Genomic DNA, 17,104 nt, shown 5'->3' with positions numbered 1-17,104 from the left:
CAATAAGATATTGCTAAGAGACTGAGCACCAAAATGGTTCTTTACAAATTTCTTCCCTTTTATGGTACAAGTAATTTATTATATTCAAGCCTTTTAAAATGATGTGATACTCAAGATTCAAACCTTCTTTGCGCCAAATTGCATCTGCTGCTGCTTTTAAGAACAGGTTTAAAAGAAGTATTTATACATTATATAACAATAATCATATACAATCCACATATATAAAAAGGGTTGGTTTATTGTAGTTCAAATACATAAACTGAACATTCAAACATCTTAAAATTAAACTTTAGAAACAAAAAATTAACATTCAAATAGGAGTATAGTTTACAAGGAACATCCAAGAAAGGTAATTTGTTGTCTAATCCAGAATATTGATAAAGATCACTTAATGGTGAATAAAATGTGTTTAACCAGAGTCCTAGTCTGGCCAACATGTTAGTTATGACTGTGGCTCCATACCTGAGAAGAAATTACTAAATAAATCTTCTCTTAGGCTAAACAACAAGACTTGGCCTATAATTCAAAGGGGATAATCAAAGCACATAAGTGAACAAATGAAACTAAAGTATTCTTTAGAGACAAAGGTCAAAGTATGTCCATTATAATAATCTTAGCCTCTGGAAGATAAGAATTCAATTTTCAGTGTTTTTTCTTTTACCCGCTTTAAAAAACAAAATCAAAACAAAACAAACCCTAACTTAGGTTTTTTTTTTTTTTGGGAATCTGTGGTATTTGCATCTTGCAAGTTCAAACCACAAATGCTCTTACGTCTTGCATGTATTATAACACTGCTAGAAAGAACATCACCAAAAGTCACTGACTTCCACATCTCATAAAAGGATGATTTTTTAGCTTCAAGATTTTAGATTTACTAGAGACAGCCTATATTTGAGTATGTAAGTCAGTCATGCCATACAAAGAAAAGCATAAATATTTCCAAAGTGTTCTCTGTTCAGAAACTGTTCACGGATGCTTCTCCTTCTGCTCATCAGATGGTTCTGCAATAGTCTGACTAATGCACATACACGTAAAAACCTGAAAACTGGCTCATGCAAGCGTTTTGAATGAACAGACACCCTGTAGAAGAGTATTCCAAATTATTTTGTTGATCGTCTTGTGGGCTCTGACGCTGTGGGAGGTGGGGGTGGACCCCGGCGATCCAGGTCATCCACATACGCCACAATCAGTTTACGCCTCTCCTCTGGCACACAGTCTAGTACTAGATACCGTTTGTCGTTCTGCAAAATTTTTTCTACGTCTTTCAGGTGCTGGTCAGATTCCTGGATTAGCTTTTTGGATCTGAAATAAGAAAAGAAGTTCAAGAATTACTTACTGCTGTTCATAGGTCTTTCAGAAATGAACTGGAAATGTCCATCTAGTTCCTAATTGTGTTTCCATTTTTTTTTTTTTAAAGAAAAATTTCACTGCAGTGGTCACCTTTGTAAGTCACCTCAGCAAAGACTCCAAGGAGTGAAAGGGCCTCAGAAGCTGAATTACCCTCCCACCCCTGCTGGTGGTCCCTCCAGATCAGGGCTGAGGGTGGGTGGGTAACCTTGCCCGTGCTGTACCTGTTCTGTGGATGAACAGAGGACTTCAGTCTGCGGGGCTGCCAATCCCAGCATCTTTCACAAGCTTTTTCACTTTCACATCTTTCACTAAATTAACTACAAAAATGTAGAAAGAAGTCTTACTTCACATCTAATTTAAAAGCCCAAGCTGATGCAAAACATTAAGGATCCTGATCAAAAAATCCAATGACAAAATCCTAAAAACCACACCCTCAGCACTATCTATCCTCCCGTGCATACCCTTCATTAAGATGTTTCAAATTTTTCTCTTATAAGAAGAAAAGTTGGAGCATGAAACAAAAGTTTCCTGCACACTGACTGCTAAGCGATATAAAACTGTTTTCCCGATGACAACTTGTTAGGGAGTGGGGAACTATTGGGTATGTTACAGCAAAATCTTGTTTTAAAGTGCTGATTTTATAATTTTGAAGTTTTAATTTAAAAGTATCCAGCAAACTGCTTTCATCTGAGAAAAAATGCATTTGCTGAGTTTAAATAGGATGATTTCAAGCTTTAGAATGAACACACTAAATATTTAGTCTTCAGAGGAGGAAAGATAATTGACAGTGAAGGATTTTTTTTTTAAGTCTCTTCATGAAATACAATTTTTATGTATTTGAAAATACTTCTGAAAAAGCAGTGAAGTAAAAACAAAAGACTGTTTAAAAAATAGATGGGTGGGTAACGCAAAATAAGAATTAACATCTGGGCCCTTTCTTAAAAAAAAAAAAAAAAAAAAGGTAAATATGGGCTGTATTCAGCCTTTTAGAAAAGTTGGCTTCTTCTTATTCCTAAAAATTAACAATGTCAACATGTGTGTGAATGCAAAGTATGCTTGGCCATCAGAGTAGGACTAGTAAAGACAATGACTGGCGATATGAAACATTTCATTGCACATACCTATATGTTATAAATTTGGTCTCTTTCAAAAGTGTCCTGAAGTCAGCTTTGGCTGTGATGTATTTGTCTCTGATGTATTCTTCAAACTCTCTTTGTTTTTTCTGCAAAAAGACAGTAAGATTAGGGGGAAAATTCCACTAATTCCAAAATTATTATCAATTATTTATTAAACTAATGACTGATAAGTCACAACATAAAATAATTCAAAAGAAAAAAGCAGTAAGACACATTTCTGTTCATGCAACATTCATTAAAAGTAAAATCTGCAGTGTACATTTTAAAGGTAAAAAGCAAGAATAAGAAACCATATATTAGTGGCAGCTAACGTATGGTTTATGTTATAATCATATATTGGGGGCTTGCTACGTGCTACACTGTGCTGAGGCTTTTATAAAATATCTCCTTTACCCTTCATCACAACTTCAGGTGGTAGACACTCTTAAAAATACAGAAATTAAGGGTTAAATGTACATTCCTAAAGACTGTATATCTTCAAGCACAAAAATAATGTGGCATAATTTATAAAGTAATACTCAGAACTTTAGTAAGCTCAACTGAGCATTTAGCTCAGTAAGAGCTTAGTAAGGGACCAGCAAAGACACGCAGAAACTCCAAGCTTTAAAAAGGTATTATTAATTCTAAACAATCAGAAAAGTTAAGAGACTGACTGCATGGATCTCTCAGCTATCTGTCTACCATACTTTTCCAATCTTATGTATTTTATGGTCCATACATCTAAAATTTAATGGAGTAGGAGGGGGAAGAATATTAGATCATGGGCTTTTTGAACTCTAGACCTAAAGAAACCAACCAGGACGGAGAATAATGGGAAGAAGGAAAATATGAACACCGAGGGACAAAATGGATGGGAATAAGCTACACTTTCCTTGACATCATTCACTAATTCAGACTCCTGGTGAGTTATTTTCCTACAGCGGAGTCAGAGTGTACCAGAAGAGGGCTTCTACAAGGTTCACACAGCTGAGGTTCCCCTAAGTTTCTGGGACATTAAGAACTAGAGATCATGTTACGTTTTTCTGCCAGTGTGGTTGTAAGGGTTAAGCACTTTGGGTAGCCTAGCACCAATTGCCAGCCTGAATATATCTAGTGGGACCTGACTATACAATAAATAAAAACTACAGCTTCATTAAATCTTTTAGAAGATCCCCAAACACAGGTTTAAACCCAAGGATTAAAATTTTAAAGTTCCTCTTGTGTTGTCTTGCTAATGATATCATACAAGAAAGAAAATATAAACTTAAAACTCAAGATTTATTTCTCATACATTTAAACATTATTCACTTAAAACCATCAACTTTATTTTAGTCAAGATACTAGTGCTGCTGATTAAGCACCCAATTAATATTTATAAACTGAAAGTAAATCTCAAGACAAAATTTTCTTACCCTGTCACTGGAGGAGAATTTAATGCACCGAGGATCTTCTTTAATGATTTTTTTAACTTCTTTCCATGTGGATGTTAAGGTAATCTTTGAAAGACAAGTGAATAAAAAAACAGAACTGACGTTTCTTGAGGGGTGATACTGCAGCACACGCATACATCATATCACACAATGATCTGCAATCTCTCGTTAGGCCCAAGTGTAATGGGACCAGTGAGGGAGAGGGAGGCAGCTTTAATGCAATTTCTGTTGGCTTGCCACAAGTTATTTTCATGGCCATACTGTCAAGGTGACCTATGACAATTAACTGCAAACCCTGTATCCCCATGGGCAATATCATAACTTCTAAAGAAACCACCACCAAAAAAGAGATCAAATAGGAGCAAAACCTGCAGAGAGCACAAACTGCCAAACAAGGGGACTAAGGTACCAAACTGAAAATAGAGCAAAAGAAGGGATCTATGAAATCTATCATCAGGAAGCATCAATGTTCACACACAGATAAGAACATCTGGAATTACTAAGGGAGGACATATGAACTTGGCACTGGGAATACAAAATAAAAATGAAGTTCTAAATAGTAAGAGCACCATTTTACTTAAAAAACTCAGAGAAGAGCCATAAAACCCATGAACTTCAGTAACAGTTCTAAAGACAATGACATTAAAAATCACATCAATGTTTTACTTATAGGAATTATTAACAAAGATTCATCCAGATTAAAGAAGAAATGTAGAAGACTCTTACTGCAGAAGTTTCATCCAAAAGTTGCCTAAAGTGCTCCCTCTTCTTTTTGGTAAGTGCTTCAATGTGTTCATTAAAAAGCTTCTCTTTCTCCTCTCTTTCCAACAAGGATCCAGATTCCCAGCGGTGATCTTTCCGTAGAGTTCTCCGAGTATCAGACCAGGACACATCTGAAGAACGTACCTAAAAACAGAGAATGCTATCTATCATCCAAGACATACTTATTTTTTAATATTTCATCAATAAAAGACTCATTTATTTTGCTTAGGAACAATACACTTAATAAAAAAAGCTTCTGATGACTCCGTGTTAGCCAAGCAGTAACTGAAAATCTACTTCTTTAAAACCAGAAATCTCATCTCCCAGAGCACATCTAAGCTATATAGTATGGGCTGAGAGGTAAGAAGGATGAAGAGAAGTTATCTCCCATAAACCATGGTCCCTAAGAACTTTAAGTTCCTAGGTACTCTACTGAAGATCCTACCAACTTCTAGTAGTAGAAATGGATATAAATAAGAGAGGAAATAAGACTGTCTTACAGCATAAGCAGCTCACCAGACCAAAGGAAAAAAAGATTTCTTAAGGTCAAATTGGGACTTAACTATATCCTGGAAGTGACACTTGCACATAAGGCAGAAATGAACATCATTAAGAAGATAAGAGAACAGACAACGTGATAGCTCTGGCTGGGTCAGCAACCAGCAGAAAGGCGTGCTTCATGGATAGCAACGGCATTACAAGTTAAGTCACACTGCTGCCAACGCTAAGAAATACTGGATGCTGAAAAGACAAAAAAAAGTAATAAAGAAGAAAAACATAAAAACATTTATTTACCCAAAAAACAAGTACCTAAAAACATGTCAAGTGAACACTGAGCTTGGCACTGGGAATACAAAATGAAAAAGAACTGCCAGGAGTAGCAAGGACCTTCACTCTCTTCAAGCAACAGGGAGAGTGACAGGAATCAGATGTGCCTTTTACAAAGATTTCTGTGATTGCAATAAAGAGGATGAATCTGAGGGAAGCAGAGGCAGGGAGAGAAAACAGGAAACAACTGTAACTGCACAGGAAACAGAAAAAAGGTCACTGAAAACTGACCAGCAGAAGCAAGGTAAGAAATCAGAGAAAGCAACAGGAGTGATGAGAGGAGCCTTGTTAAAACAAATAGTAGGAAAGACAGTGACAAGGAGGAAAAAGCAAGCAGAACAGCAGGGTGGCCTGAGGGCATTCACTGTAGGGACAAAAATCCCTACATATCTGAACAACCTGGGTAATACAGGAGGATTTTTTTTTAAGTCCCATGCAAGTGTATGATGATTTAAGATGACTTCATCAAGGACAATTTTTTAAACACTCTGAGACTAAAAGATTATGAAATTTTACAAATACAAAACATCAAACTTCTGAAAATATTAAATAACTAGGATTTCCTATTCTATTGGTGTTAATATCAAGTACTCAATTTTAAAATACTTTATAGGTAACTTACTAAATTACAATTCTCAGAGTCAATTTAAAGAATATTCAAATGTCCACTAATGAGGTAATATAAAAGATTTCTAATACCTAATATTTTACAGAAAGAAGCAAAACAGTAATATATACCATATCAGACAGAAGAGCCTTGAAATTCTGGATAGCTTCTTCTCGTTTGTGCTGTTCTCTCTCTCGATCTATTTCTTTTGTTTGTTCTGAACGAGCCTTCTGAACCTCTCTCTCTCGTTCTCGAAGGCTTGCCTCAATGCGGGCTTGCCTTTCAAGCTCCTTTTCTTTTTCTGAGTCTAAATTCTGTAAAAGTGAAATTACCAACTCCATTAACATATGACCCCACAGAATAACTAGTTTGCCAAATATAAGGTTTCAAACCTAGTTTTTACCAAGAATATACCTAAACACTTGTTCCAAAATTAATTACTAAAGGTTGTATTAGGTATACCAACAAGAAAAATTCTAAACCCTGAAGAAGTAGCAAATACCTTTATAATGCAATTAACAATTTTACTATTCCATGGTTACCATAAAAGTAAACACAATGGTTACCTTGGCTATTTTTTCAATGTATTGTTTGAAAAGGTCTTCTCTCATGGATGAACTATCCACTGCTTTGTAACGTGGATCACTTTCTACTTTGTCTTTTACTTTGCTCCATCGAGACTGACTGTCCAAGTGATGATTAGATAGTAGTTCAAAGAAATCCGACTTAATCTATATTTCAAAACAGGTGTAAGGTGGGAGGAAAACAATATGCCATGAGAAATTCTTCATAAAGATTTACAACTAGAACAAAGCTCAATGACCTTAAAGATGAGAATAATTTGTTTAATACATTTAAAGTGAAATTTTAGTTAAAAAAAAAAAAGTATCAGAACTGCTCTTTTATGAAATTAAAATTCAGGCTTATGAACAAATGGCAAAAATACTTCAACATCAATATGGTAAGAATATTTTTAAAAGTACATTAATACAACTGTTAAAATTAATAGAGGAGTTTGCAAACAGCTGTACCCAAACACCAAGTCTTATTACAAATCTGAAACTTACTGTCAAAAGTGTAAAAACAAAAAATAAACTTTTATATTTTGCTTTTAAAAAAGAGCAATGTTTTTACCTTTATATGTATAAGAAAACTACATAATTTCTATAATTAGTCATTTCTAAAACAAAAAACCTATATTCAGATTTCTTGCACTTTTTAGCCATTAAACATGTATGCCTTCACCGGAATATGTGTCAATGAAATTATGTTCTTAACAAATTAAGTACCAAATTAGTAACATTATACTAAAGATATTATATATCAATCCTTTAGTGTCAACATGTGCAATACTTAGAAAGCCTCTTCCAACTTGTACTTTTTATTTTTTAATACGAGAAGAAAATAAACAAGCATTTGTTTCTATGCACTTTGAGGATCCATTTTAAAATTCAGTCTCATTTAGGTTATTGTGTATTGTTACCAGCGAAGACATCTGAGTTAGCTAAACTCATTTCAGCAGAGGATTCTGACCATGTCAAGATCCTCTCTTCCCCGTAAGGATTAAATATGCTGTCTCCCCATCTGACCAAGGGAATGAGAAATTAGGAATGGAAACAGAATTTCTGGGGGGGCACAAAATAAAATGAATCATTCCTTAGGTATATTTCAACCCTCACTTCTCCCTGTAACTTCATTTCTCCTAAAAGAGGATTAAAAGGGAGGTGGATGTCCTCTTTGGAAAACACTTGTAAGGTTATAAGAAACAGAGCTTCTGTATTAGAGAATTTTCTAAAAGATAAGAACTATTCAGTGAATTTCTCCACTCACGGAACTCTGATCTTGACTTTGACTTTGTTTGGATTAATAAGAAACAACTCATAAACCCAGTATTTCTAGATAGCAACTTGATGTAATAGCAATGTAACAATTTTTCTGTTCATTTATCTACTTTGTATATGACACAATGAACACTAAATTCCCAGAAGGCAAAATTTATGTTAATAAAATAGCTAAGCTGCATCAAATAAGAATCTTTCTAAACTATAATATGTCAATTATCATTAACAACAATTCAAGACCCTATTGTCCCTATTTTCCTCTCTCTAAAAATGAAAGCCTCTTACCAACTAAGCTGTTTAGTTAAGGGAGAAATAGTCTCCTCAGTCAAGTGTACTGTAACAAAAATTGTTTAGCAGGTAATTTGAAAGAGAGGGAAGAGAGAAAAACGCCAACTTTACAAAAGGATTAACCCCATTATGTGCAACTTCAAATCTGTTGTTCCAAAAAATAAATTATTTGAAACACTAATAAAAATTGATTAGAATAATAATAATAAAATTATTATCAAACAAACAAAAACTCGAGGGTAGCTACTCTGGTAAACAAAACCACCCAGTAAAAGTTTTAGGGGCATTTCTTAAATAAAACTACCCATGAAAGCTACATGAAAATGATGACTGCACTCTAGTTTGAAAATCCCAATTAAAGAGAAGAAAAGTATTTCACCAGAAGTCAGTATCTTTCATGAGTTTTGACTCAGCAAGTAAATTACCTTTCAATTACTACTATTCAGCTATTGACTCAATTATCTGTTACAAAGCCAGTTAGGAATCATAAGAACAAAGAAATTCCAATGTATCAGTTTACTATTCAATCATACACAGTTAAAATGCAATTAAAAAATGTACTTCAGGACTTCGCTGGTGGTCCAGTGGTAAGGAATCCTCCTGCTAACGCAAGGAATATGGGTTCGATCACAGGCCTGGGAAGATTCCACATGATGTGGGACAAGGAAGCCTGTGAGGAGCAACTGTCAATCCCATGTACCGCAGAGCCTTTGCTCTGCAAGAGAGACCACTGCAACAAAAAGCCCACGTGCCACAACTAGCGTCGCCCTCACTTGCGGAGTCTAGAGAAAGCCCGTGTGCAGCAACAAAGATCCAGCACAGACAAAAGTAAATAAATACGAAAAAAGATTTTTAATGTACTGCCAATATACTTCATAAGAATATACAGCAGCAGTCATGAAGAGATAAAACTTTATTAGCCAGATACTTCTCAAATTTGAATATAATACATTTAAACCTCTACTTTCAATACCTAGTTAGTAATTGACTTTGCATTCTTTAAATTGGCTAAGAAAAGTTTCACTTTAGTAATTTCCTATTTTTCCCCCAAAATGTAATAGAACAAGGCTAACCCTTTAGAGAATTCAAATTTTACAATCAAAAGAAAACAAAGCTGAATAATTAAGTTTATTTAGATGTTTTTGCTAAGTCACGTCAGTCGTGTCCGACTCTGTGCAACCCCATAGACGGCAGCCCACCAGGCTCCACCGACCCTGGGATTCTCCAGGCAAGAACACTGGAGTGGGATGCCATTTCCTTCCCCAATGCATGAAAGTGAAAAGTGAAAGTGAAATTGCTCAGTCGTATCCGACTCTTAGCGACCCCATGGACTGCAGCCTACCAGTCTCCTCCATCCATGGGATTTTCCAAGCAAGAGTACTGGAGTGGGGTGCCATCACCTTCTCCAGATGTAATGTTTATTTAATGTCTTATTTTAATTAACACATTCTGGACACAACTCTCATTACTTTATAAGAAAAAAGATCCCCCACCCCTCCAAAAGTAATGTACCAGAACCACATGAGGCTAAAAGCACCACACAAGTGTAATGAAGTGTTGCTTATTGCGTGTCCAACTCTGTGCGATCCCATGGACTGTAGCCCGCCAGGTTCCTCTGTTCATGGAATTCTCTAGGCAAAAATACTGGAGTAGATAGTCATTCCCTTCTCCAGGAAATCTTCCCAACCCAGGGATTGAACCCAAGTCTCCTGCACTACAGGCAGATTCTTTACCATCTGAGCCACCAGGGAGATGCCAATTCTTTCCTCATCAGAGAATTACATTATCAGTAACTGAACAGCTGTCAGACCAAACCGACTGACAGGCCACACAGCACAAAACTGTAAAGTCTATTCACTTGTTATAAAACAATACATTAAATAGCTACCAAAAAAACATGTTTAGAGAAAGAATATCAGTTATAAATGCAAAAACATTCAATTTGTTTAAAAGCAATCATATGATATCAGTAAGTTCTTACTAAAAGTCAATCGTAGCAAACAATTCATTGACATGATTCTAATTCAACAGACGAAATGCTTAAGTAAAACTCAATCTTCCTCTGAGAAGCACCATCATTTACTCCCAAAAAAGTTAATAGTGAAAGGATTCTGGAAAAATCTACCATGAAGCATAATAAATCACATAATCAGGAAATTTCAGTTATTTCTGACAGAAGTTATTTCACTTAATACTGTTGTTACTGTTCAATTAAAGAGGCTTCTTTTCAAAAAGAGTGGTATTTCCACAACAACATTTCTTAATAGAATTTGAAATATTTTAACTCTCTGGAATAAGAGGCAATTTTAAATGTCAAGAATAATCTTTTTCTCCATTCAAAAGCACACGGGGTCACTGAGGGGAGGCTGCATGCTGTGATGGCTCACGCACCACTGGTGCCACCTCCCTACCCGTCTGCCTCCCCAGTGGTGTGCTCCTCCTCATTTGTGACACCCCTATCAAATGACATTTGGAATTCATTCATCTTTAATAGCTGACCTTTAATTCTGATAAGCAATAATTCATATGTAAGATATGTTTACTAAAAGATTAGAAAGTCACTAAAATGCTATCTTTTAGAGGGCAAAAAATATATAAAGAAGCTTTTTGAAAAATTTAAATGTTACTGCCTATGAAGAACCTTGAAATGTTAGCAGGCAAGCACCAGTGAACAGCCTAATAACCAGTTCTGGATTTAATGGGCATCTTAGAATTAATAAAATACACAGGAAATCTATGCAGTTTAGTGACATTACTAACTGTGCATTATGGAAGCAGTCAAACACACACATATAAACAACTGTAAAAGTTAACTTTAAAAGCTAGACAGTAAATATGGATCTTGTTATTAGGTTGGCCAAAAAGTTTGTTTGGGTTTTTCCATACATACCATGTTACAGAAAAACCAGATGAACCTTTTAGCCAACTTAATATTTATGCCCATGAATGAGATTAGAAACAGCACCAGGTTAGTCCCTTCCCATTCATACTCCCATCAACCACACCACTGGAACTAAAAACCTTCTTACCTTCTCACCTCTCGTCTTCGAATCTTCTTTCTCTTTCTTCCTTGCAGCTGCCACAAATTCATTAAACAAGGCTTCTCGATCTTTCATCTTTTCAATTGCTTTAAATCTTGAATCTTTAGCATGCTTGGCTGCAAATTCACTAAATGTAACTCTGCAACAAAATGGCAAGTGTGCTAACTTTGGTAGAGCTATTTCTACTTAAAGAAAGGAACAGATGGTATCATCTTCCCATTAAGAGTATGTGCCAACAAGACAATGAGTCCCAACACCTACCAACAGAAAGGAGTAAAAGGGCTAAAGAGTGAAAACGTGGTTAGAGATCTGTATTACTATCAGCATGATGTTAGGGGGACAGACATCGGAGAGCAAAAAATCTGTGTATTTCAAGAAACTTCAGAGTTCATTTAGTTCCACTCTAAGATGAGACTGAGTAACTCTTCCTGAATTAGCTCTCCCTCCAAAAGCAACTATAAAACCAGACAAAATATATGAGGCAATTGATTTCAAGCACTGGACAACAGGTAGAGTAAAACTGTAAGAAGCCCCACGACCCTCTGCCTCAGGACAATTTCCCAAAATGCAAACAGCTAGAGTACAAAAAGAGTACAGCGATCCACATGAGCTAGAAGCAGTAAAGATCAGAGTTGGAGGTGCTAAAAAAAATGGCAGAGGAAGAAGCTATAGAAAGAAGGTACCCCAGAAAAATACCATTTAGAAATTCCCCATGAGTAAGTAGACAGCCAAGACCAAGCTCTAAAACAGCAGAAAAACTACTCCGTGTACCAAACTGCTACATCCTTAAGAGCAAAAAAGAGACACTAGACACTAAGAAGTGCTGTAAAAAGAACAATATGAGGACAACAAAACCCACAAAAGATCCACAGGGAGACAAAGCTGGAAGTTTGACAAAAACAACTCCCACTTTCGGAGACTGACAGTAACAGCATAAAATCAAACCTAAAATTAAAGTGATCAGCCTGTAACTGAACTGCCTGCTAAAACAAGAATCCACACTCTTGAGAGGAAGATAACAGTCACTACCTATTATTCCGCAATTTTCAATATTCAATCAAAACTTACAACACATACAAAGAAATGTGATTCACAGGAGGGGGGGAATCCTTAAGCAATAGAAAGAAACCCAAGATACACAGATGTTGTTTGAGGTATAGACAAATCTTTTAAACTACTATAATTATATTGGAAGAATTAAATAAAAATATGTTCAAAGAATTTAAAACATGATCTTAATGGATGAACAATTACGTAGCTTCAGCAGAGATATGGAAAATCAAGTCTATGAGGGACAATGAAACTAAGTATTAAAGAAGTTTTTCCATGAATAAAAGAAGCATTTCTAAAGCTTTCATGTATTTGGATATATTTCAATATCTGAAGCTTTTCACCTTATTATATATAGTAAGAATTCAAATGCTCCCCATGTTTAGCTTATTTTTGGAGGTGAAAAATAAAACTTACTTTTCCCTTTAAAAACTATCTATATCAATACAAAAATAAAACACTTTATCTTGTGTATTAAAACAAAGATTAAGTCCAATAAATCTATTTTCTTAGGTACCCTACTTTATAATTTTAAGAAAAAGTATTACTATGATTAAAGAACAAACTTCTTAAAAATGTAAAATCAATGAAGTGAGAATTCAATTATTTAATACATATTTCTATTACTTAAAATAGGTTTAAAGTCAAATTTTTTTTTTTATCAGAACAGACTAAAATGAAGTTTTAGCATTAGATTCCATAGAGATGTTTTCATATGACTCATCTTTTAACTCCAAAAATGCTATAGCAAAGGATTTATAATAGCATTTTGCTACATACTTTATAACAAACATGGCATGAAAGTTCTTTACAGAAAAGAGTGAGGTGGATAGTTTTTGGTGATAACGGATGAGAAAGAGTAATAATGACTCAAAGTTAACCATAGGAAGTACACCTTAAATTTTCAACAAAAAAGAAAAAAGACATAGAAAAAACAGGCACTAAAGTTAGGTAATTCTTCCCAGTCATTCCTTCCCTTGGAATAAACTCCAGTGCTTTAGAGTTCTGTGCTTGTGGTCTTTTCCCAATTCAAAGAAAGTCTATGGATGGTATTTTCTCAACTTCAGTAAGTTTTTCCTCTTTGTCTCCTACTTACTAAAATGGGTCCTAATCTCTATGCCAGTGTCAAATGCATCAATTTAGCAATACGGCCCAATGCCCCAAGTGCTAAGACTTCAAGTTCTGTGCCTGATGGCTTTACTTTCTGATATAACCTGCATAGTAAAAATCACTCAAACAATTTTATCTGCCCCAAAACAATATTAGTAGGGTACTGTGATACAGCAAGATTTAACTTTTCAAATCTACAAAAGAGAAATCTCATTGGAGTCTCAATTATTCCCAGATCCATAAAGGGTTCTTATGGATATATTTTGCTGAATCATTTGGAAGTAACCTGTAGACATTATGAGATTCCATCAATAAATATTTCAGCATGCATGTCCTGAGAGTAAATCCTTTTTCTACCATAATTACAATATCCAAGAAAATTACTAATCTCTAATATGTAATACCACTTCAACTACCTTCCAAAAAATATTTTATAACAGTCACAACTACACGGACCCATGAATTTTTACTCTTTTGATTAAGAAAAAAGCCCAAGATCTCCTGGAGAGTCTGAAACTCTATTACCCTTAAACAGTACCATTTAACCCAGAGATTCCATGATTCTACCCCATAGTTCAGAAATTCTCCATATTCTGGGATATTCATAGCAATTTAAAATACTGGAATCTAGTTGAAATTTCACATCCACTAAGTCAAGTGACCTAATGCGTATAAAGCTTACTTTCGTTATTTCTAAAATAGATAGGATATGAGGACCTAAATCATATTGGCTGTTTTGAAGATTTAACGTGGTAATACACACATACATATGCATGTTACTTTAACAGCATATATGTATAAGTTCATATATCTAAAATACCCAATAATTGATGATGTTATTATAATCCTAAGCATGTAAGTTTAAAATGTCTCCTTTTCTTCAGCCATCATATATATTCAATATATATTAACAATCAATTAGAAGTGTTGAACAATCATCAACACATTTAGAAATTTTTAAAATGATCCTACATTATTTCAATTCAATCAAAATAATGTCCCTGCTCTGCAATTTATTATGTGTAAATCTTTAAGAAGATAGTAGATTTTTAATCATTTACTAGTTTCAGAGAAAGAAACTTATTCTCAAAGAGAATCTTTTAAAACAAGGTACTTTCTTCAAAACCAGTGCCTCAAGAACCAGTACCAGGAATCCTCCAAAGAAAATGTATTAAGAAAGAAGATTCTTGGAAAGCCAGAAATCAATAATCAAACAAGAAGCTTTTCATGTCTGCAAATCCAAAAGATATATATATATATTTTAACTGATCTAGGAGAAAATACATACATGCTTTGATATCTGACAGTAATAAACCATATACCTCGGATTAAATTTTGCTTCCTCCATCATTTTTTTGAAATCCTCCTTGGCTTGCATTATTTTGTTTTTCTTTTCCCTGCGTTCTTCCTCTGCCCTGGTCTTTACATACTGATCAAATACCTATTACAAAAAAAACACAAATTGATGTCAGTCTTTCATATTGGTACTCTAAATACCAAACTATAGAATCTATGAAAAAAAAATGCTATGTCAATATCTGTCCCCAAATAGGAAAAATATATTAATTATAGGTAACTCAATTATGCCAATGATCTATAGCAAATCTCAACTTTAAAGCTTCAATTGACAGAATTATACAACCATACAAGTCTTGTGTTTAGGCTTCCAGAATTAAAAAGTTAAAAGCCCTTTTCCCTGTCTACAAACTGAGTACAGGTTTATTTTTAAAATTTTAAGCAATATAAACAGTTAAAGAGAAATCACAGTCTTCACAAATCCCTTTTAGAAAAAACATTAACAATATGGATGGAATCTACACTGGAATTTTATTTCTGTGCTTCTCTTTAAGATATAATTATTTTCACCAAAATATAATCATGCATACATATATATGTATGTATATACATAGAATACATATATTCTATGTATTTTTCTCCATTTAATAATGTACAGTCAAGATTATGAACTGAACATACATATCTATTTCCTGCTTTCTTGAAACAATAAAATGACGATAGAGGATCTCCTTTTTAAAGTTACAAATCAGTAAGAACAGAGAAATGGGGGAAAAGAAACAGCAACTCTGGGAACTTGGAAAGCATATGGAAAAAAAAAGAAAAGCACATGGAGAGGCAATAAAGGATTTGGCAGACAAGAGAAAGCTGACTCTAAACCAGCAGTCAGGAAACCAAGAAACCAGTTTTTAAAATCAGAGACTCCTTCACTAGCTCGAGAATTGACAGCACCAGACACCCATGAAGTAAGGACACAGTACAGCTATAACAAAGATTTTGAAAAAGCAGTTTAATCACTAGATCCCCCTTGCCAATTTTATGTATCTGGGGCACTTTTGAAACTCAGTAAAAGGCAAGGAGTGATTTTAGAAAGCAAGGGTTAGCAAATCACAATCTGTTGGCCAAATCTGGCCTGCTGCCTGTTCCTATACAGCCCAAGAAGAGTTCTGATATTTTTAAAGGTGGGGGAAAAAACTGAAAACTTAATTACACATAATATTAAATGAAATTCAAATTTCAGTGTCCACTCGTTCCTTTACATAAATCTACAGGTGTTCTCACATTATAACAGCAGAGTTACCAATTATGACAGAGACCACATAGCCCACAAAACCTAAAGTATTTATTATCTAATCCTTTATGTTAAAATTTTGCTGACCCTTCCTCTAAAAGGCAAAACCGTCTCTGGACTGGGAGAACATAAATTAGAATTGAGGCGTACCAGATTGAGAAAACATACGTTATCAAGACACAGTCCTTATCCAGGATCTCACCAGCTTAAAAATGACCTGCTCTAGAGGATCTCAATAAACCAGCTGAAATCATCCCACAGCAAGGCAGTTTTCAACCTCAGCACTGACCAGACCATGTTCAGAAGCATCCCTGGCCACCAGATGCCAGCAGCACTCCCTCACTGGGGCAAACTAAGATGTCCTCCAGTATAAAAAAAATCCTGGTTGAGAACCACTGTTCTACAGTAAAGCCAACAATCATAAGAGCCCACCCAGATGCTAAGAGAGCCCAAAGAGCATTTTAGTGCCTTGTTCTTAAACATTAGCAGTCAGGGTCTACAAAGACATCTAAGCAAACTCTCAAACATGGAAGTCCCCAGGTTGTGGAAGGAAAAGACAGATGGTAAAATAATTTTAGATGAGAGTTCTGAGTGCTACTGAGAGTAATGAAGGCAAAGAGGTTAATCAGAGGGCATCTGGGCAAGTATCTGAACATAAATGATTTAGTAAGCTATGCAAACACCTGGGGGAAGAACACTCCAGGAAGAGGGACTAGTAAGTATCAGAATATTCCAGTACTGGCCAAGGCATATCAGTGTCAGTGAATAAATGAACATAAAAGTCTTGAGAAGTATGCAGATATGAGTATATAGAGATTCTTACAGCCATGAAAATTTTATTCTAACTAAAACAGTAAGCAGTGCACATTTTTCAAGCAACAGAATACTGCCTTAATTTGTCATTTAAATTTTAAGATTAGTCTGGCTGCTGTATGGAAAAAGAACTTGACTACAAAGGACAGAAAGAATGGAGGAGGCAAGGAGTTCAGTTAGGCACCACAATCAGAGTATTTTGAATTAGGGTTTAGTGAGGGAAATGGTAAATAAAGAGGTTGGATTTAGAAAAGGTTTTGGAGGTAGATTGCGCTGATAAGA

The 17,104-nt window shown here is 35.0% G+C and overlaps 1 protein-coding gene across 13 annotated transcripts in view; it reads right to left on the bottom strand.

Annotated features, from left to right (window-relative positions):
- Nucleotides 1-218: 218 nt before the first annotated feature.
- Nucleotides 219-17,104, bottom strand: part of TCERG1 (transcription elongation regulator 1) — a 51,919-nt gene continuing 35,033 nt past the window's right edge. For 12 of the 13 annotated variants that reach the window (XM_055557370.1, XM_055557349.1, XM_055557316.1 and 9 more), the window contains 8 exons: nt 14,745-14,863; nt 11,251-11,401; nt 6,659-6,823; nt 6,224-6,406; nt 4,622-4,801; nt 3,878-3,961; nt 2,472-2,572; nt 219-1,302 (listed from right to left, as the gene is read on the bottom strand). In XM_055557370.1, coding sequence (XP_055413345.1) covers nt 1,101-1,302; nt 2,472-2,572; nt 3,878-3,961; nt 4,622-4,801; nt 6,224-6,406; nt 6,659-6,823; nt 11,251-11,401; nt 14,745-14,863 — 1,185 coding nt within the window. In that variant the 3' untranslated portion in view covers nt 219-1,100. Of the gene's footprint in view, nt 1,303-1,571; nt 1,668-2,471; nt 2,573-3,877; nt 3,962-4,621; nt 4,802-6,223; nt 6,407-6,658; nt 6,824-11,250; nt 11,402-14,744; nt 14,864-17,104 lie in introns of all 13 variants that reach the window. The other variant, XR_008705972.1, reaches the window with a different exon arrangement.

This window comes from Bubalus kerabau, chromosome 1 (assembly GCF_029407905.1).
Source record: "Bubalus kerabau isolate K-KA32 ecotype Philippines breed swamp buffalo chromosome 1, PCC_UOA_SB_1v2, whole genome shotgun sequence".
Classification (NCBI taxonomy): Eukaryota; Metazoa; Chordata; class Mammalia; order Artiodactyla; family Bovidae; genus Bubalus; species Bubalus kerabau.
Note: the sequence above shows the minus strand (reverse complement) of the source record. Positions and strands in the feature narration are given on the sequence as shown.